General features: G+C 32.5%; 1 protein-coding gene across 2 annotated transcripts in view; it reads right to left on the reverse strand.

Annotated features, from left to right (window-relative positions):
• LOC127705375 (peroxidase-like protein) overlaps nt 1-23,918 on the reverse strand; it is an 88,404-nt gene that overhangs the window by 13,283 nt on the left and 51,203 nt on the right. The window contains exons 2-7 of one of the 2 annotated variants that reach the window (XM_052209678.1): nt 18,762-18,856; nt 13,409-13,587; nt 10,018-10,183; nt 6,673-6,875; nt 4,926-5,114; nt 472-523 (exon numbers count right to left, since the gene is read on the reverse strand). In XM_052209678.1, coding sequence (XP_052065638.1) covers nt 472-523; nt 4,926-5,114; nt 6,673-6,875; nt 10,018-10,183; nt 13,409-13,587; nt 18,762-18,781 — 809 coding nt within the window. In that variant the 5' untranslated portion in view covers nt 18,782-18,856. The remainder of the gene's footprint in view (nt 1-471; nt 524-4,925; nt 5,115-6,672; nt 6,876-10,017; nt 10,184-13,408; nt 13,588-18,761; nt 18,857-23,918) is intronic. The other variant, XM_052209679.1, reaches the window with a different exon arrangement.

Here is a 23,918-nt window from a genome sequence, read left to right on the forward strand (position 1 = left end):
GTTTGTAGACTGCTGTTTGTCTTTTCGTCGTTTTTCGTTTATTGCCATGATTTTGTCATTCGACTCCTTTTTTAAACTTTCAAATTGCTTTAGTTGTTTTTTTTCTGGTACAATAAAAATATTTCTGCCTTTAATAGAGTTGAAGCTATCACATCTAGAGGGTTATTTCCCTTCAGGCTGATAACTTTTTATATCAACTGATTGTAAATTACTTAATCTGCAAATGTTTCATGAACATTCAAGTCGAGACAACTTTATGATTAGGGTTCCAGTTTGACCCTACAATAGCCCTTTGGGCCATTTATTCTAAGAAGATATGACATGTGTTTATATACTTCGTCGGCTTTCAGTTGTTTTACTTTGATCCAACGGGCTGTTTTCTTGATGGTGGCTAAGCCTCTGAATACATTGATATTGATGGTAAGGAACGTAGTGTTCTGCATGATTCATTTCAAAGAAAGACAATCTTACCTGTTGACAGGTTGATCACCGTTACAACATACCATCTGATCAAGACCCTCATCTGTAATAAGAAATAACTGGTTTTAAGATGCTATATTTGCAAAATTTTCTATACATTTTAATCCAAAAATATAAAATGCACTGCATAGAAATGTCCGACTTCAGAAAAAGCGGTTTCTTTGTTATGATTGATTGACTTTTCTTAATCCTCATAGTCAACTATTCAGGATTAGTTTATTCATATTCAGTATCAGTTGATACATATTCAGGATTAGTTTATACATATTCAGTTTCAGTTGATACATATTCAGGATTAGTTTATACATATTCATTATCAGTTGATACATATTCAGGTTCAGAGGATCAGTTTATTAATATTCAGGGTCAGTTTATACATATTCAGGATCAGTTTTATTCATTTTCAGGATCAGTTGATACATATTCAGGATCAGTTTATACATATTCAGGGTCAGTTTATACATATTCAGGGTCAGTTTATACATATTCAGTATCAGTTTATACATATTCAGGATCAGTTTATACATATTCAGGGTCAGTTTATACATATTCAGCATCAGTTTATACATATTCAGTATCAGTTTATTAATGTTCAAGATCAGTTTACACATATTCAGCATCAGTTTATACATATTCATTATCAGTTTTTTTCATATTCAGAATCAGTTTATATATTTTCAGGATCAGTTTAAACAGAAAAATTGTGAAAAATTGAATTTAAAGGGCAATTACTCCTTATGGGGTCAATTGACAATTTTGATGATGTAAAACTAATTTGTAGATCTTACTTTGCTGAACAATTTTGCTGTTTACAGTTTATCTCTATCTATTATAATAATCAAGATAAAAACCAAAAACTGCAAAATTTCCTTAAAATTACCAATTCAGGGGCAGCAACCCAACAACAGGTTGTCTGATGCGTCTGAAAATTTCAGGGCAGATAGATCTTGACCTGATGAACATTTTTATCTCCGTCAGATTTGCTGTTAATGTTTTAGTTTCAGAGATATAAGCCAAAAACTGCATTTGACCCCTATGTTCTATTTTAAGCCATTGCGGCCATCTTGGATGATGAGCGGGGTCATCGGGTACATTTTATAAACTAGATACCCTAATGATGATTTAGGCCAAGTTTGGTTTTATTTGGCCCAGTAGTTTCAGAGGAGAAGATTTTTATAAAAGATTACAAAAATTTAAGAAAAATAGTGAAAAAATGACTTTAAAGAGCAATAACTCCTTATGGGGTCAATTGACAATTTTGGTGATTTAACTTATTTGTAGATCTTACTTTGCTGAACAATTTTGCTGTTTACAGATTATCTCCATCTATTATAATATTCAAGATAATAACCAAAAAACTGCAAAATTTCCTTAAAATTACCAATTCAGGAGCAGCAACCCAACAACGAATTGTCTGATGCGTCTGAAAATTTCAGGGCAGATAGATCTTGACCTGATGAACATTTTAACTTAATCAGATTTGCTCTTAATGCTTTATTTTCAGAGATATAAGCCAAAAGCTACATTTTACCCCATGTTCTATTTTTAGTCATGGCGGCCATCTTGGTTGATAGGCGGGGTCATCGGATACAGTTTTTATATAAGATACCATAAGGATGATTTAGGCCAAGTTTGGTTTAATTTGGCCAAGTAGTTTCAGAGGAGAAGATTTTTGTAAAAGTTAACGGACGACGACGACGACGGACGACGGACGCCAAGTGATGAGAAAAGCTCACTTGGCCCAGGTGAGCTAAAAAGGCAGGATGAGCAACTTGGCAAAAAAAAAGCAGGATGACAATTTATTTTAAAAAAGTCAGGATAAACTAATAAAAGAAAAGGCAGGACCGAATAGATTGAAAAATAAAAAGGCAGGACAGAGATTACAACTATAAAAAATGTAGGACAAAATTGTTATCCTAGATGAAAGATTAATTGAAGCCATAAAAGTACATTTTTCATGCGTTATGTTATGTCATCAAGAGAAAGGCGTCTTTAATATAAACATGTCTGAAAAAACAACTAATCTGCCAAATACTCCATCTACATGTACCCATACATCACATGACATGTACTGTGTAACAACCTTCATCTACATGCACCCATACATCAATGACATGTACTGTGTAACAACCTAAGATGAAGCTATGAAAAACTTTATTTTTATACAGCCAAGATGGCGGAGTGTTTTTGTAGCAGAAATTGCCACAATGTAACAGAAACATGTGTTCAAATTGATTTTGCCATTTGATAAGGGACTTTCCGTTTTGAATTTTCCTTGGAGTTTGCTATTTTTGTTATCTTACTTTTTTCCCCAAGTCCCAAGGACAAAAATTTACTACCGCAAAATAACGTATTTAACATTGTTGGACTAAATTTCTGACAAAGAAAAAGATATTGATGAAAGTCGTTTTTTTTCGAGACCAATCGACTAGAAGTGAATCTTTGAAATATGAACAATAGTCGATATTATATATATATATATATTTACGATTTATTTATTTGAATTTAAAAGAAACCACTTCAATTAACAAGAAAAACTTAAATAGAAAGTATGTCTTCTTTGAGGATTGGTCATCTGTCAAATACGGCACAAAGTTCAAGTTTTATTTCTTTTCTGATTGATAATGAATAATCGCACTTTCTATTTTTAATGAAAGGACGGTTTGTAATATTTAACAGTTTACATGGTATGTGACCAAAAATAAAATAATACAAATAAAGTGTAACCAGCGTATAAAAAACCCAGACAGCATATTTGTCAAGTAAGACATGTATGATATTGAAAAGTTTGAAGGTATCACAATTTTTCTTAATTCGTAGTTCAGAAAGAAATAAATGATTTTGTTATTTGACCTTACCCGAATATACGAATAATGTTATTATTTGTAGGGTTTTTCTAAAACTAGAAGCCAAAAAGACTAATAATTAAGTTTGAAATAGTTCTATTTTGCTGGAAAAGGAATGGATACTGAGTATGGATTCTCTGACTTCATTTAAGAGCGTCTGGATTGGAGGTCTTTCGATTCTGTATTCCTTAATTTTTAGGGGCATTTTTCTTTATCTTTGAAAATAAATCTTATTCTGTTAAATTCTCATCAAAATTATATTTAACTATTTAATTTATCTGTAATTATATGATTTCTTTATTCTGTACATCGTTCAATTTTGTAATCAATATTGTATTATCTAGAAATTCGTTTTTTCTTTTACAGTCATTCTTTATATTTTTGCACCCCATTTTTCTTGATTCTTATTTTCTCCCCCTCATTTTTCTCTATTCATTAATTTGTTGGCCACTTTTCTCTATTCTGTGAACCTCATCTAAACCCACATATAAAGTTTTTATTAAAATGAATCCTTAATCAAAACAAAAGACTTCCTCGACGGAGTAATTAATTCCTCTTAGAAGTGCAGTTAGAAAAATAAGACAAAAGATTGTACCAAATACTTTATTTGTGTAAAACTTCATTGTTTTTATGCATACAATTAAAAAATTGTGTAATGATTAAACGTGAATGAAAGAACTGGTTAAGCAACAACATATTACATCAAAATAACCATAATATGTCGCTCTAGTTAATTTGCTGAAAAAAAAATCCACAAAGATAGCACAGATTATACGACCGACACGTTTTCTCTACTAAAGATTCATCAATTGTGTCGAATAAAAACAATTGAAAGGCCAAAATCAAGTAAGGACACCTGCCACTTTCGGTCTGTGTTTTTGTTAGATGTTTTTTCTGCTTTGTATCGAACTGATGAGTCAAGCCCTTTTCAACTGATTTTTATAGTTTGTTCTAATTTTGTACTGTTACACCACTGTCCAAGGTTAGGGAGATAGTTGGCGCCTTCAATCATGTCTAACCCCACCACATTCTTTATGTGCCCGTCCCTAGTCAGGAGCCCGTAGTTCAATTGTTGTCGTTGGTCCATGTCTGTCATATTTGTTTTTCGTAAATTGTTTTGTTATAAATTAGGCCGTTTTCTCATTGAATTGTTAAATACTTTTCATGTCGGGGGATTTTATAGCCGACTATACGTATTTTTTTCTCATTATTGAAGGCCATACGGTTGCCTATAATTGCTTACATCCACTTAATTTAAACGTTGGTGGATAGTTGTCATTCGCAATCATACCACATCTCCTTATTTTATAATATTTCCAGCCTTAAATTTGTAACAGTTATTTAGATATCTTACACCTCTACAGTTACTGTATATCGGTATTTCATTTTTCACCCGGAATTGTTTTCCTTTTGAAATGAATCTATAGCACAAGTAATTGTAATTATATTTTGTTATGGTCTAGTTCAGTTCTGATAAAATGAATGTTATGCTTCACATGGAACCTTTCATTAAAATGCCATTTCACATCAGCACTATTTTACCTGTTTTAAAACTATAACGGATTCTATTCCGTAGACTGTTCTTACCGTATAACTCACCTATTAAAATTGGCGTTGATATAACATCATGATCTATGAACTGACCAAAGTGTGTGAGAGCGACAGTGTACTTCTGACTTCTGGGATGATTTACACCCGAACCATGGACGTTATTACTGATAAGTCTGGGGCTCGGTAGGGGGTCACCTGTAACGCTGAGAATTCTTGGTATGTGTCCTAAGTTGTGTGCTGAAAACATAAAACTGTTTTTAACAGAAAGACATTATCACAACATAACAACAACAGGATAAGACATAATAAAATAGAGGAATGACATAGCATAATACAACATAATATAGCCATGACATAGTATAATATCACCATGACATAATATAGCATAACATAAACATAACATAACATAACATAGCTGTGACATAACATAGCATAACCATGACAAAATATAACATAACATAAACATAACATAAACATGACATGACATGACATAACATAACATAACCATGACATAACAGAACATAACTACATAACAGCATAACCATAACATAGCATAATCATGACATAGCATAACCATGACATAACACAATCATGACATAGTATACAATAGCAGTGACAAAGCATAACATAATATAGTATAACATAAACATGACAAAGTATAACATATCATAGTTTAACCTTTGACATTAGATAATATAAAATATACTCATATTTGAAATATATTTACCAAACAATAAATTAAATTTTACAACAGAATGAAATATGACAAGAAAATTAGAATAAATCAGATAGGAGTAAAATCATTTATTGTTATTGTTGACTAATTCAACATAATTAATATTGCATGAATAAATCGAGATTGCATGGTTGTCTTGAACTCGATCTGCAAAAGTCACAAGGACTCAGTTATGAGTTTTTAGTATATGGACATGAAAGTATACTGTATATTGGCAGTTAACATGTAAGTCTTGGTGTTAATGTTGATAAAAATTAATGCAACTAAACAGAAAATACGATCCGTTAACTGAGTCCCTGTGGTACAAGTTTGTTAGTGAGACATATAGATGAGTACCACATCTATCCGCTAACCGAGTCCCTGGGGTACAAGTTTGTTAATATGACATATAGATTAGTATTACATCTATCCGCTAACCGAGTCCCTGGGGTACAAGTTTGTAAAATAGACATCTATCCGCTAACCGAGTCCCTGCGTTACAAATTTGTAAAAGCGACCTATAGATGAGTACCACATCTATCCGCTAACCGAGTCCCTGGGGTACAATTGGGTTTGTAAAAGAGACGTTCATTCTTGAAGACCCTACATCAACTGTCAAGATGAAGAACAGGAATAAAAGCCCTGTTCATTTATAATTTTCTATGTTTTCTATGTATTGTGTGCGATTTTGTCCCATGTACATTTACTCCATATCCTTTCATTTTCTATATAGATGAGTATCACATCTATCCGCTAACCGAGTCCCTGGGGGTACAATTAGGTTTGTAAAAGAGACATACAGATGAGTACCTCATCTATCCGCTAACCGAGTCCCTTAGGTACAATTTTGTAAAAGAGACATCTATCCGCTAACCGAGTCCCTGGGGTACAAGTTTGTACAAGCGACTTATAGATGAGTACCACATCTATCCGCTAACCGAGTACCTGTGGTACAAGTTTGTAAAAGCGACTTATATATGAGTACCACATCTATCCGCTAACCGAGTACCTGTGGTACAAGTTTGTAAAAGCGACCTATAGATAAGTGTACTATACACCTGTTTTATCTGTAAAACTTACAATCTCCATATTTTGGTGGCAGAAATCTTGGTTGTGGTGTGATTGCTGTCCCCCATACTGGATTATGTAAGTTGTTACACGTGCCATCAGCTGTTCTGTATTTTTCTAATGGATTACAAACAATATGTCGTTTGGGACAATACGGTTCAATAAATTTGTGGAATAATGGAAGGATGTCTGTTGATGTTGCTGGTCGCTTAAATCTACAAAAAAAACCTCTTTTTTTTCAAATCATCACTGTCGTCATTATAAATTTAGCTCACTTGCAATATCTGTAAATATATCGCACGGATTTATAATATATTTGTTGCTTAACTTATTGGTCGTTCATGAAAATATATACTTAGGAAAGAAAGCATATGCCTGTTTTTATGCCCCACCTACAATAGTAGAGGGGGCATTATGTTTTCTGGTCTGTTCGTCCGTTCGTTCGTCCGTCCGTTCGTTCGTCCGTCCGTTCGTCCGTCCGTCCGTCTGTCCCGCTTCTGGTTAAAGTTTTTGGTCAAGGTAGTTTTTGATGAAGTTGAAGTCCAATCAACTTGAAAATTAGTACACATGTTACCTATGATATGATCTTTCTAATTTTAATGCCAATTTAGAGTTTTGACCCAAATTTCACGGTCCACTGAACATAGAAAATGATAATGCGAGTGGGGCATCGACACATTCTTGTTTTATATATATTCTACCTTTACTTCAATTCCTCTAAATATCGAACGTTTTAAACGAAACATAAATGACTTCATAATAAGTTTACATTCTGGCCAACATTAAAAAAGAATTCTTTTTTGTCTCCTTTCGCAAAAATGATGCCATCGATACCACTTCTTTGCATGGACAAATACAACAGGAAAGTAACCAACTTTCAATTTTTATACTTTATTTGATTTTTTTAAGTGTTTTAAAATTAGGGAGAAAAAACACCCGATTTGTTGGAATGCTGCTAAAATATTTTTGCTATCAATACTGAGAAGTTATCCAAATGTTTGTACATGTATGTAATGTAATAAAAATTGCAATGAAAATGCTCTTACTATGGAATGTATAACAGGAAAAGGACACGAATGCCACCACCAATAGTATCGAACCAAAATAGCAATAAATCGAACTTTTAAGAGTTTGCAGCACACATAAGAGCACATCAAAAACCTGGTAATTAATTACTTTTGGAGTGTCAAAAATTCGTTGGAAGTACTTGATAAATTGTAGCTTATATTGGTGATTTTGAATCTGTTCAAAGTTTAGATTTTTCTACCCTATATACCACTTTGCCTCATGCCTTATTAAGAAAAAATTCACACACCTGATTAAATGGGCATTTAAAAGTCGGAATGCGAATATATATGTTCGAACTCTTTTAGGTCATTTTTTAGTAACAACAAACAAAAGAACTATGTCAATTGGACTTGCTTTGATACTATAACTGCCCTTGAATGTTTACTAGATAACATTTTTGTTCGCTATGGAGATTCCGTATATCGTCAGGTTATCGGAATTCCCATGGGAACTAACTGTGCACCACTTTTTGCGGACCTGTTTCTGTATTATAATGAGTTACAATTTATGACTAAAATCAGCAAAGACCCATCGAAACAACATCTGATTCAAAAATTTAATAACACTTTTAGATATTTAGATGATATATTGGCTCTCAATAATGACGACTTCAGTATGTACAATAAAGAGATTTATCCTGCCGAACTGACTTTAAATAAAGCTGATACTAACAATGAACACTGCCCTTTCCTGGATCTTGATATCTATATCTTTAACGGGGAGCTTAATACCAAAATTTATGATAAAAGAGATGTTTTTTCTTTCCTATTGTTAAGTATCCATTTTTAGATGGTGACGTTCCCTTGTCACATTCTTATGGTGTTTATATATCTCAACTTGTTCGATTCGCTCGTGTATGTAACAACGTATTTGATTTCAACGAAAGAAATCTCTGTATTACTGAAAAATTATTACACCAGGGTTTTCGATATCACAAACTAGTCAAAACATTTACTAAATTTTATCATCGGTACAAGGACATCATTCGTAAATATAAATCAACATGCAGACATCTTATACGTTCAGGTATTTCACATCCAATATTTTATGGTAATACTCTTAAGCACAAAAATGTCGGCATTCACCTCAAAAGCTAACCAAACCTTTAAACAGAATTATTCGGAAGGGATATAGTTACGATACTGTTGTCAGGTCATTAAGGATTGCATATTTTGGTATTAATATTGATTCACTCATAGGGTCTTTGCATCGGAAATAAACACATTTAATCTAAAACCAGTTATAGGCATGATACGGGTTATGTTCTTCTCATACTAGTATATTTTATGATAACCCCTAACGGGAGAGATTGTACCTGATTTTCATATGATGAAGACATAATCTTTCAATCAGTTTAATTGAGGTCTGGAGCTGGCATGTCAGTAACTGCTAGTAGTCCTTTGTTAATTAATGTATCATTGTCATTTTGCTTAGTTTCTTTTGTTACCTATTCTGACATCGGAATCGGACTTCTTTTTAATTGAGTTTGACTGTGCGTATCGCTATGTGTTTCTTTATTCTACATTGGCTAGAGGTATAGGGGGAGGGTTGAGATCTCACAAAACATGTTTAACCCCGCCGCATTTTTGCGCCTGTCCCAAGTCAGGAGCCTCTGGCCTTTGTTAGTCTTGTTTGTTTTTTAATTTTAGTTCCTTTATATGTTTAGTGTGACGTCCATTTTTACTGAACCAGTACACAATTTTATTTAGGGGCCAGCTGAGGACCACCTCCGGGTGCGGGATTTTCTCGCTGCGTTGACGACCCATTGGTGGCCTTCGGCTGTTATCTGCTCTTTGGTCGGGTTGTTGTCTCTTTGACATATTCCCCATTTCCATTCACAATTTTATTAAGACAGTTAGTGATAAGATCCTGTTTGACAGCTACAACTTGTTTTTAATTAGTAAAACAAATCTGATTAATGCGCTTGCTGATTGTACCCAGAGATATACAAAAAGATAACTGATATCTGAAAATTGTATTGTTCCTCTTTTACAATGGTTCTAACTACATTTATGTTTATTGATAATAATATCATTGGAACATAATGGTCGAAAATATCACATTTCCTCCAGTGAGGCTTCTGGCAAGTAATTTGGTAATAATTGACAAAAATTTAATAACTTTTTGTAAGAGTAGGAATACATGGATATATTGATTTAAGTCAATGAGACAGCAACCCTAATGTACAAATACAAATTTTGTACAAATAACCAAAAACATCTAGATGTCAACATATACCTTATTGCACCTTGTGACTGAATACTTCATGTAGTACTATTTATCTCTCACCTTTCTTCAATTTTAGAGGTAGCTGTAATTGCAATTTCTGCAGCTTTACCGAATGCACCTTCAATCATCATATCTTCGCTTCTTCTGAGAAAAGTATACATCATATTACTTGGCGTGGATTGGTGGGTTTCTTGTCGCATAGCTTGAGGGCTCATTTTCATTTGATCTGAACAAGAAAATTTTCAGAATATCAAAGCAAAGATTTAATTTATTGTAGATGATAAAGATTTAGCACTTGATAAACTGTTAAATGTGTAATTATTTTAGTGAAGACATCATCACTACAAGTTTGGTAGATTTTGTTACATTTAGCATTTGATGAACTGTTAAATGTGTAATTATTTTAGTGAAGACATCATCACTACAAGTTTGGTAGATTTTGTTACATTTAGCACTTGATGAACTGTTAAATGTGTAATTATTTTAGTGAAGACATCATCACTACAAGTTTGGTAGATTTTGTTACATTTAGCACTTGATGAACTGTTAAATGTGTAATTATTTTAGTGAAGACATCATCACTACAAGTTTGGTAGATTTTGTTACATTTAGCACTTGATGAACTGTTAAATGTGTAATTATTTTAGTGAAGACATCATCACTACAAGTTTGGTAGATTTTGTTACATTTAAAACAAAATGAAAGAGAAGGACATTCCAAATAGAAACAAAATTATATTGGAAGAAGAAATATACTGGTCTTTAAGTAAAACTTAATTCATCTTGGATCCCAATGTTCTCTTACAAAATGCAGTTTTGTATCTAAATTGTCTTTAAACAGCAATGTTCAGTTATTAATAAAATTTAGATTTTTTAATAAATGTGAAAGTGTGCATTTTGAATTATATATTCTAGGTATATTATATAGATTATTCCGGTCCACCGACCAAGTACAATACATTGGCATAGTTGATCACTTTATAGTATAAACATGAAACTTTGAACAGTGTTTGTTATGATGCTAATGAACAATTTTAGATATGGATCCATCTAAAACAAAATCCATTATGGCCGCCAAATTCAAAATACCGCCAAGCTGTTGTTTGTTTTATTTTAAGATTTTAGTCACGTGAATGAAAACAACACAGGGACCATAGTTTGATGTCTCGATGGCTGAACATTTGCAAATTTAAAAAAGAGAGGTGAAAGATATGAAAGGGACATTTAAACTCATAAGTCGAAAATAAACTGAAAACGCCACGGCAAAAAAAAGAAAAAGACCAGCAGACAAACAACAGTACATAAAACACAACATAGAAAACTAAAGACTGAGCAACACGAACCCAACCAAAAACTGGGGATGATCTCATGTGCTCCGGAAGGATAAACAGATCATACTTATCATACCATCGGGTACTTATATATTTATTAGTATACATGAATATTATTTCTTCTGTTATGTAGAACAATGGGAAATCTAGTGACTTAAATATATTGCCCTTACAAACGCTGACAAATGGAACTCTTCAATGTTATTAATGTTGTAATAAGATATTTGAGTATTGTTTTCATTGGCACTAACATCGATTTTGTCATCAACAAATTAAAACATAACTAAATTTGTATTCTTTTCGAATGTTTTTTTTGGAATGTATATATACACATCCACGTTTATTTTCTATTTAGAAATTGTTTTATCTATATTTAACATCATACATATTTATTATAAGGTTAAATCCTAACTATCCTACTGCTGTCGTTACTTTTATTTTGGCATTGCACAAGTCATGTCTTCTTTGACTGTCCATGGCGTTAAAAGACTAAATCCCTGCCTGGGATGTGTTTTAATTGATTTTAGTCTCTGATGCATGATTTTTTATTATTAATTGTTTTTGACTTTTAACTAGCTTTCAGTAACTGCGAGTACTCTCAAATCGTACTTTCGTGTTAATTTGACCTGTTTAGCACAATTTTAAATGCATTTCTGTTATTCAATGTTTACTTATTTTCTGTTATATCTCGTATTACTATTTTTAATATGTACCACCTTTGATAAGTATTTAGTATGACGACAAATTTTAACTTCTGTACTCGTACTATAAACAACAAATTTATTTTGTAAATATGTTTCTGTACTCGTAACAACAAAATTATTATATTTAAATTTTCCTGTGTACGTTACTTTATTTAACGCCATTTTGTCCTAGGTTAAAATTGTCTTTTTGACATTGACACATCTTTTTTTATTTATATTGTGTCATAGATCAAACTCATTCGTTCAGTGTATATTTACTTGTTTTTGTGTCTTTTGATCGAGTTAAGTCATTTCAATTGATAATTTATTGTGTGTCTTTTTATGTTGTATGTTAGACCACTGTTTCAGGTTAGAGTGAAGGTTGGCGCCTGTTAAAACGTTTAAACCCGCTGAATTTTAATGTACCTGTCCTAAGTCAGGAGTCTGTTGTTCAGTGGTTGTCGTTTGTTGGTGTGGATCATAAGTGTTTCTCGTTTCTCGTTTTTTATATAGATTAGACCGTTGGTTTTCTTGTTTGAATTGTTTTACACTAGTCATTTTGGGGTTCTTTATAGCTTGCTGTTCGGTGTGATCCAAGGTTCCGTATTGAAGGCCGTACTTTGACCTTTAATTGTTTACTTTTTACACATTGTGACTTGGATGGATAATTGTCTCATTGGCACTTATACCACATCTTCCTATTTATATTGACACTTTTTCCGAAATGACGCTAATCATGTTTATGTTCGGAAGGTATCGTTCTAGTAAAACGTAATAATGAAAGCAAATTAAGATAAAGACAAAATTAGCATAAATGATGTTGTTACCATTTCCCTATTAACATGACAAATATAGCAAACGACGAGAACAGAATGTAAAACGAGTTGTCTGTAAAATCATTTTAAAACGTTGTAATTTCGTAAATTTCTAAAAACTGTTCAAGGAATGGTTAAATCTTATAACGGATAACTATTTTTGTTCCTAATAGTTCCTTTTCTTTTCTTTTTTAACATGAACAGACATAACTTTTAAATCGTTATATTCACACAGGCCGTATTTTTATATGGTAAGTTCCTTTGACAATGAGCAGACAGGTGTGCTCGAAAACTTAGTTGAGGGAAATAGAAAGTGCTAGATTAAATTCAAATTTTTCAATTTGAATTGCTTGGTTTTAAGGGAATACCTGTAACTTGTATTCAGTGTGTCTTATTTCGAGTCTTCTTGTATGGGCATTTTGTGTCTATTATAGAACACCTCGACCAAATAAACATCCTACTTTTTCAAATCGGTTATATCAAGTAAAGCAAAACTATACATATGATGATGAATGATGCTGAGACAATTAATCATTTATATATTTTCTTATGAGATTCATGAGATTCAAATATCGTCAAGTTACCCTTCAATAAATTTTGTTTACATTCTTTTTTGAACTTACTTTCCATCATTTGTCTATTTCTCTGCATATTGACCTCGGTAGCAGCCTCGTTGATGAGTTCCCTGATTGTATCTGCCAGATTGTGCACGGTTAAGACAACTGGTACATTGTTGAGTCCTGCTACATGTTGACAGTAACACATACATGTTATGACCCAAATGAGTTTCTGTAAGGTCATCCTGAAATATGTACATTATACAAATGAGTTTCTGTAAGGTCATTCTGAAATATATGTACATTATACTAATGAGTTTCTGTAAGGTCGTCCAGAAATATGTACATTATAAAAATGAGTTTCTGTAAGGTCATCCTGAAATATGTACATTATAAAAATGAGTTTCTGTAAGGTCATCCTGAAATATGTACATTATAAAAATGAGTTTCTATAAGGTCATCCTGAAATATGTACATTATAAAAATGAGTTTCTGTAAGGTTGTCCTGAAATATGTACATTATTCAAATGAGTTTCTGTAAGGTCGTCCTGAAATATGTACATTATACAAATGAGTTTCTGTAAGGTCGTCCCGAAATAAGTCAATTATACACATGTGTTTCTGTAAAGACATCCTGAAATGTGTACATTTGTACAAATGTGTTTCTAAGAAGTCATCTTTAATGTGTACATGTGTACAAAAAAAGTAAAATAACTAAAATACCGAACTCCAAGGAAAATTCAAATCGGAAAGTCCCTTATCAATTTGCAAAATCAAAAGCTCAAACACATCAAACGAATGGAAAACAACTGTCATATTCCTGACTTGGTACAGGCATTTCCTTATGTAGAAAATGGTGGATTAAACCTGGTTTTATAGCTAGCTAAACCTTTCACTTGTATGACAGTCGCTTAAAATTCCATTATATTGACAACCATGTGTGAACAAAACAAACAGACAAAAAAGATAAAAATGTCAAAAATAGGGGTACAGCAGTCAACATTGTGTTATAATCTTAACCTATAAAAACAAACAAATATGTCAACAAAGAAAAACAAAATGGCATATAGACAAAGCACATAAGCAAAAAAGAATATGTTTCAATGATCAATATAACGATATATGAAGATTGACATGGTTGCCAATGGTAACAATCCTAGTCAACAATACTTCGGTCCTGACATGCGTAATAACATACCTTCATTAAATTCTCCGTTGATGAATTGTGAAATTGGCAAATTTTTGAGTATTTATCCCAAACATGGATCAGAAAATTATTGTAGAAGTAAAGTTATATATTGTCTCTAGGGTTTAAATTAATTCATTTTGGTAAGAGATGTCCTTTTAGACGAAAAGCGCGTTTGCCGTATACATTTTTAATCCTATTATCTATGATGCTTTTATTTTCAATTTTGTATCAAATTGTCTTCAAAAGCAACATGTATCGCTAAATATGAGATGGTTTTATTAAATTTATTGGGGAATGTCTGAAGTTTACGACACTTTCAGATTCAAATTCAAGGCGAATTTCACAACTTTTAGATTTTGACCCTGTCAGTGACACAAATACAGTTTGAAATAAGTTTGTAAATAAACAGAGATCAACATAAACTTATGAATCTATAATTTCAACATTAAAAGACATTTTAATTCTAATTTTCTCTTGACAAATTACAATCTTTATTTGGCTACATTTCTAATCATTTAAAGCAATATTTAAAAAAAAAACAGAAAACGTCTTATCACTACAAAAGTCCAAAAGTCTGAAGAGATCAATTTTTGTCTTATTTTGCATGACCAATTACTCGACATTCTCCAAATGTCTGACTTGTGTCTTAATTTTTCTTGACAAATTCTGATTTATATTAAATTTGTATGAAATTTACTCGACAAATTTTCGACATTCTGAATATGGTCTTAAAATTTCTTGACATTTAAATACTTTCTAGAAATTTCTCGACAGATTCTCCACATTCTTATTTTTTCTCAGTATGGCTTGACATATTCTGAACATTTTGAATTGTGTCTTAAATTTACTTGACAATTCTGAGTTGTACAAATCATGACCAATTTACATGATATAACTTTATCTTTATTTCTCCTCATATAATATACTGTTGTTTGAAGTTACACTTATTACAACAAAAACCAAAGTTGGGCATGTAAATATAGTATAATTAAAAATTTGGGTATATAAATATTTCTATAAATACAAATATGGCTATGAAATTTAAAGTATTAATAATACAAATGTGGGTATGTTGATATAAACCAATTCAAATGTGATTTGTAAATAATTACAACTGTTGATTCCTAAATCTTACAAATAATTGCTAAATGATTAAAACCAACCATACTGTATTATACATATTTCATTCTACATGCATAATATTCAATGTTAATATGGTAAATAAACAATTTGGTTTTTGTAAATAGCAAAGTATTATTGAATCCTAATTCTTCCAAGGATTTGTATAGTCTTTCTAGACAAATCCTTTATCTAACAGAAGAAAATTTGTGTAATGTCATCCGTTGCAATATATATTAAGTATTACATGTGGACAAGATGTTCCCCAGAAAATTAAGGTATTCCAAATAAGTTATACACACCCCAGGGTACACGAGACTGTCGTATTGAAAATTACTGCTTTACCTGTAATCAGCCATGCAACTTATCAGTTAAATGACCATGCCACTACAATTTAAAAAGTTTGTCATTAGATCAAAATGAAATTTTTATTTTAATTAAAATTTTTAGAACTTAAATGGATTTTCTTCATAAAAATTATGAAGTGAAATAATTCAGAGACATATAATACAATTGTATTTTATGTCTCTGAATAATTTAACATAACAACAAATCGGATAATTTCCCAAAGATTAAAAGAAAATTATTATATACTCCGGGAATAATAGAAAACTGTATTTATAAAGGGTCCCTTCAATGATTTCTATAGAAATCATTGGTCTTCTGAAATAGATCTCACACAGACATGCATAATTAAGATTTAAACATTTTTTTTTGTTCTATGATTTCTTGAGAAAAAAATCAGGAGGGAAGTATAACAAATATTTAGTTTTGATATAAAATTAGGAAATACAACACTCAATTTTGAATAAAAAAGTGTCTGGTTGTTCTAAAAAAAATAATAAGTTTTTGAATCAAGATGGAAACAAGTTTTGTGTCCCAAACGAAAAAAATCAAGATCCCCCCTTTTTAGCCACAAAACACGCACAAGAGGAATGGTGGGGTTTAAAAGAGACACACGGTCACATTTTAAAAATGCCTCAGTGTACCCAATTTAGTAAAGCAAATTTGACTGGCAGTTTTCGACCGGCAAAAATCTCAAATGCTGTTTGTCAGTAACTTCGACATATACTCAAAGTAATAACAATTTAATTAAACGTTTAATAAAAAATAAATCAAAATTAAACTACATGGGGTCATTCGGGGTTCTCCCACTCAGGGGCACCCAAAGGGTATCTTACTATACAAATCCTTGATTCCTCTAAGTTTAGTTTAGCGATAATAAAAATGAGTATATAACAGCAAAAGAAAGTGTTTAAACAGTGCAGAATGTGTCTATACAAGATTCAGGCGAAATTTATACTGTTGAGATAGTGTCAAGACACCTTTAAGACCGTCAAGAATGTGTCGAGATATATTCAGACAGCTTTAAGACTGTCAAGACATATTCAGACATTATTAAGAATATCAAGAATATGTCAAGACTAATCGAGACAAATTTAAGACAATCAAGAATTGGTCGAGATTAATCAAGACTCTTATCAGATGATGCAGAAAGGGTTGAGAAATTTTTAGACAATGTTAATACTGTCAAGACACTTGTCAAGAAAAAGTTGATCCGTTGATAAAAATGTCAAATTCTGAATTATCAACACCTTTGGGTGTAAATCAAACTGCAAAACACATATGGTGCCGCAGCTTTTTTGATAGAAAAATGTCATTTTTTATGGGCACTCAACGGTTCCGGAATTTTCGAAATAGTATAGATGAAGAACACCCCTTGCTTAATTTGGCACAGAAAATGTTGCTCGTCACAGAGAGTATTCTCCAAATTTCTCGCTATTTCTACACCAATGGCCAACACTCATTTCTCACTATTTTAATTTTGATTTGTAATTACCAGGGCAGAAGAAAATAAATTTACTACTGCTTATTATCTTGGGTGTGAAATCTAGGTAGCGCCAGTCATCTTTAATTACTTCCTTTTAACCTATTGTTCTGAACAGATAGATTTTGTCTAGATACAAAAATCTAACTGTAACTGGTATCTTATTGATCTAATTAGAGAGATCTTGTTTAGACATCATAACCTGCACTTTACCGAAACGTATTGGTCTGTGTAGATAAATATTGTCTTAATACCATAATTTGTACCAAATCTGCCCATGAAGATATTGCCTCTGAACAAAAACTATAGTAACCTGCACATTTGAAAAGGTTTTTCATTAATATAGGTAAATGCTGTATTTCTACCTGACCTTGTACCACGACCTTGTCATTAATGAGTAAATGTTGCCTTTCCAACTAAACCTGTACCACGACCTTATCATTTATATGGGTGAATGCTGTCTTTTCACCTAAACTCCTACCACGATCTTGTCTTTTATATGGATAAATGCCGTCTTTCCAACTAAACATGTACCACGACCTTGTCATTTATATGGGTAAATGCTGTTTTTTCACCTAAATCCCTACCACGATCTTGTCATTAATATGGGTAAATTTTGCCTTTCCAGCTAAATATTTACCACGACATTGTCATTATTATGGGTAAATGCTGTCTTTTAACCTAACCCTAAACCTGTACCTCGATCTTGTCATTTATATGAGTAAATGCTGTCTTTCAACTGAAACCTTTACCACGACCTTGTCATTATATGAGTAAATTCTGCCTTTCCAACTAAACATGTAACACCAACTTGTCATTATTATGGGTAAATGCTGTCTTTTAACCTAACCCTAAACCTGTACCTCGACCTTGTCATTTATATGAGTAAATGCTGTCTTTCAACCGAAACCTTTACCACGACCTTGTCATTATATGAGTAAATGCTGCCTTTCCAACTAAACATGTAACACCAACTTGTCATTAATATGAGTAAATGCTGCCTTTCCATCTAAAGCTGTACCAAGACCTTGTCATAAATATAGGTAAGTGACGCCTTTCCACCTAAACCTTTAACCACGACCTTGTAATTATTATGGGTAAATGCTGCCTTTTAACCTGAACCTGTACCACGACTTTGTCATTATAAAGAGTAAATGCTGCCTTTCCACTTCAACCTGTACCACGACTTTGTCATTATAAGTAAATGATGCATTTCCACTTCAATCTGTACTACGACCTTGCAATGATATTAGTTAAACACAGCCTGGAAACTCAACATTTACCATGTACTTTGTCTTGTCATTATAAGGGTAAATGCAGGTCTTCTTTTTATCAAAATTCCTTCTTACTGTCTGTTATTCGTAAGTAGAATAACCATCTACAACATATAAGATGTTATGCTAAAAGAATTACACTTAAACATTATTTAGAAAGTCCATTTATATTTTAATACATGTTGTAGAAAAGACCTGATGCTTCATGCCAGACACCGATTAAACTGCATTGGCTAAAATGAACATATTTCCCAGAAAAAAATATTGTTCCTTCCAACCCAGTATATGTGGTTAGGTTGAAAATAACAAGCACTTCCTGCTAGAATGCTAAACTTTTAAAATTAAGTAGGGGACAAACCATTTACACTCTACCAGGAAATGTTAATATGAAACTTTATTATTAGGTAAAGAGCTCAAATTTGATTAGGAAAAAAGAAACTGTTTTTGAAGTTGTACAAAATTATATTTTGATATCTATTCTTATTTTTTTTTAAATGCATGCGCCCGATGCTCTTTTCTGGATTGACCTTCACCAGGAACGTTGAAAGTAGAATATTTGCAAGCCAGGGATGTATAAGAACCGAAACAGCTGAAGCGCTATATGACCAAAAGAGCCAAAATAATAACCAGATCCATCTAAGGTCAACTTGCCGGAGGGAGTTGAAACCTTAGTTCCTTAATAATTTCTAAATTTAAAACTTTGTATTTGAACTTTATTTTGTGGAACATGGTCATGAATATTTGTATTCACTGCTAAGAACACAATTTGTAATGAGTTGATCATATATTTTACAGTATAAATTACAGTTGTTGCGTGTTTCTTTACATCTTGTTAAGGGAGACGAAGTTTTTCTTGTTTCCGAAACCTATATTTCGGTTTCATATGTGTCATTTTAGCACTTTGGCGAAATAAGATAGTATGTAAACTAAAGGATAAACATTGCCTTGTTATAAACATGGTATATGTTGGCTGGCTATCTAAACCCGGTATCCAACCATGTCATCATGAAAGATACATTTATGTAAAGGTTGTTTGCTATCTAAACCTGTTCTCCTACCATGTCATTATAAAGGGTATATATTGGCTTCCGCTCTAAACCTGTCCCCCGCCAATGTCATTATTAAGAGTAAATGTTGGTTTGCTATCTCAAAAGTAAAATAACAAAAATACCGAACTCAAAGGAAAATTCAAAACGGAAAGTCCCTTCTCAAATGGCAAATTAAAAGCTCAAACACATCAAACGAATGGAAAACAACTGTCATATTCCTGACTTGGTACAGGGATTTCCTTATGTAGTTCCCCGACCATGTCATTATGAAGGATATATGTTGGCTTGCTATCTAAACCCGGTATCCGACTATGTCATTATCAAAGCGTAAATGTTGGCTTGCTATCTAAACCTGTTCCTCGACTATGCCATTATGAGGGTAAATGTTGGTTTGCTATCGAAACCCGGTATCCGACCATGTCATTATGAAGGGTATATGTTGGCTTGCTATCTATAACTGGTATTCGACCATGACATTATGAAAGGTATATGTTGGCTTGCTATCTAAACCTGTTCCCCTACCTTTTCATTCTAAAGGATAAATGTTGGCTTGCTATCTAAACCCGGTATCCGACCATGTCATTATAAAGGGTATATGTTGGCTTGCTATCTAAACCAGACTGTTCCCCGACCATGTCATTATAAAGGGTAAAGTTCGGCTTGCTATCTAGACCCGGTATCCGACCATGTCATAATAAACGGTATATGTTGGCTTGCTATCTAAACCTGCACCAGACCATGTCATTATCAATGGTAAATGTTGGTTTGCTATCTAAACCTGTTCCTGACCATGTCATTATGAAGGATATATGTTAGCTTGCTATCTTAACCCGGTATCCGACTTTGTCATTATAAAGCTTAACTGTTGGCTTGCTATCTAAACTTGTTCCCCGACCATGTCATTATAAAGGGTAAATGTTGGCTTGCTATCTAAACCCGGTATCCCACCATATCATTATAAAGGGTTTATTTTGGCTTGATATTTAAAACTGGTATTCGAACAGCGGTATACAACTGTTGCCTTTATTCGACCATGACATTATGAAGGGTTTATGTTGGCTTGCTATCTAAACCTGTTCCCCGACCATGTCATCATGAGGGTAAATGTTGGCTTGAGATCTAAATCCGTTATTTGACCTTGTCATTATGAAGGGTATATGTTGGCTTGCTATCTAAACCCGGTATCCCACCATATCATTATGAAGGGTATATGTCGGCTTGATATTTCTCAACCTGGTATCCAACCATGTCATTATGAAGGGTTTATGTTGGATTGATATCTAAACCCGGTATCCCACCATATCATTATGAAGGGTATATGTCGGCTTGATATTTCTCAACAGGGTATCCGACCATGTCATTATGAAAGGTATATGTCGGCTTGATATCTCTCAACCCGGTATCCGACCATGTCATTATGAAGGGTTTATGTTGGATTGATATCTAAACCCGGTATCCGACCATGTCATTATGAAGGGTATATGTCGGCTTGATATCTAAACCCGGTATCCGACCATGTCATTATGAAGGGTATATGTCGGCTTAATATGTAAACCCGGTATCCGACCATTTCATTATAAAGGGTATAATTATGTTGGCTTGCTATCTATAACCGGTATCCGACCTTGACATTATAAAAGGTAAATGTTGGCTTGCTATCTAAATCCCGTATCCGACCATGTCATTATAAAGGGTATAATTATGTTGGCTTGATATCTATAACCGGTCTTCGAGCTTGTCATTATGAAGGGTACATGTTGGCTTGCTATCTAAACCCGGTATCCCACCATATCATTATGAAGGGTTTATGTTGGCTTCCAATCTTTTTGATATGAAAACCCGGTAACCAACCATGTCATTATAAAAGGTATATGTTGGCTTGAGATCTAAACGGTATCCGACCTTGTCATTACATAAAGCGTCAATGTTTGCTTAATTTCTATCTCTACCTGTACCACTACCAATGTCATTATACAAGGTTAATATTGACTAGCTAATTAAACTAATTCTATACCAAGACTCTTATGTCATCTCTGAAATGTTTATCCATCTACACAAATACATTGTACTAAACCTGTCTTAAATTATAAAGAATGATACTATGCATCACTTAAAGAATACAACTGTTTTTCCATTCATTCCATTTTTCAAAGGATAGGAAATTAAAGTATACTTTGAATCAATAAAGACAAAATAACAAAAGTTCATGTGGTTTATCATTAATTGTTAGGTTTAATGTTTTTTGACGGAAAGGTGTTTAATGTCACATACAAGTTGATATTTTAAGTAAGATATAATAAACTAATCTATGTTTGTCATCAGGTACAATTATCACATATGTCAAGAAGACAACAACTATATGCAACGACATACACTGATTCTAATATCCAAATACAAGAAGACAACAACTATATGCTACGGCATACACTGATTTTAATATCCAAATACAAGAAGACAACAACTATATGCAACGTCATACACTGATTCTCATATCCAAATACAAGAAGACAACAACTATATGCTACGTCATACACTGATTTTAATATCCAAATACAAGAAGACAACAACTATATGCGACGTCATACACTGATTTTAATATCCAAATACAAGAAGACAACAACTATATGCTACGCCATACACTGATTCTCATATCCAAATAGTGTTTGATGTACTTACATATTATTTTTATTTTAGAAAGATAATTTGCCTTACCTATCGTATTTAAATAGTCATGATACAGAAAAACAAATAAGCAACATGTAATACAACTAAATAAATAAACGGAGATATTACCGTAACCTAAATAAAAAAATAATGGGGCTCGGCAGTCAACAAATAAAAAATGTACTATAAACGTAAATTGAACAGTCATATTTTGTTGTCTCGAGGTTAAAATAAATGTTACTGCTCTGTAACTCTTGTAAAACTATTTAATGTATTTTGCTATCAAGCCATTCATCTCAAACGCATCTGTTACTATGTGTTGTGTGTACAAAAATTAGTATTATACAATGATTCATGATGGTAATATCCTTATTATACGCCTGCGAATTGAAACGACGGTAGGAATATAAAAAGGAATTTCTGTTTTTTTGTCCGTCCACAAGACACTAAATATCAAGGAACTTCCACAGCATATAACCTATCTTGTTTAAGTTACAGATCGTTTTATCAATAGAAAAGGTAGACTTCTATATAAACTCATCATAGATATTTTATTTCAATGAAAATCTTAAATATTGTTGTTGGGCATCTTTCATCCGAGTAATTTGGAAAGGGGGTTACGCATAAAAACAAGGACTTTTCTGTATCTATACAAATAAGCGGGCGGGTGTATGAAATTGTGAACTGTATTTTGCTTGCTTAGTCTACATATCTTAATATGCTCGTATATACGGTATTGTTTAGGTTTTAATGGAAAAAATCATCCATATATCAATAAACAACTGCAACAGATAAGTAGTTATTATTAGGTATACAAGTTAGATATTAAACCTTAATTGTACTTTCGTTAACCAGATTTTACTCCGTGTATATACTCTATCCAGTAGAAGACAGATCATGATTTGTAAGGGACAGCAATGACTCGAAAGAATACTAATTTGCTGCAATCAAAATGTCATGGAAAAGAATTTATATTAAAATATTAGTTCCGAATGAAAGAACTATTCTGGAACATTATTTTCACGAGGATAAATATAACAACAATATTTGTTCTTAACAGGGTAGACAATATTTGTTCAAACATATATTGTGGCATTAATTATAACAAAGTTTCTAAAAACACCATATGTTAGGCAAGTCAAAAGTGTATATATTTATATGTGGCGTTTTATTACATTATTGTGAGCTAAATCTAGGATAAACCTTGCCATATGTATTTGTTTCAAATAGGCATTTAATAACTTATCATGTAAGGCTATGAACGCAGTCCATCATGTATAACCACGTGATAAATAGTATATGTAAAAGTCAAGTGCCATCGTTAGATATAACATTAAATCTTAAAAAATTGACAAACAACATTAACGGTACCAAATTTATTGCACCAGATGTTCATTTTGACAATAATTTTCCCTTCAACGATGCTCGAGGCCAAATAATTTAATAGTTTAAA

Source organism: Mytilus californianus, unplaced genomic scaffold, assembly GCF_021869535.1.
Source record: "Mytilus californianus isolate M0D057914Y unplaced genomic scaffold, xbMytCali1.0.p SCAF_6, whole genome shotgun sequence".
Lineage (NCBI taxonomy): Eukaryota > Metazoa > Mollusca > Bivalvia > Mytilida > Mytilidae > Mytilus > Mytilus californianus.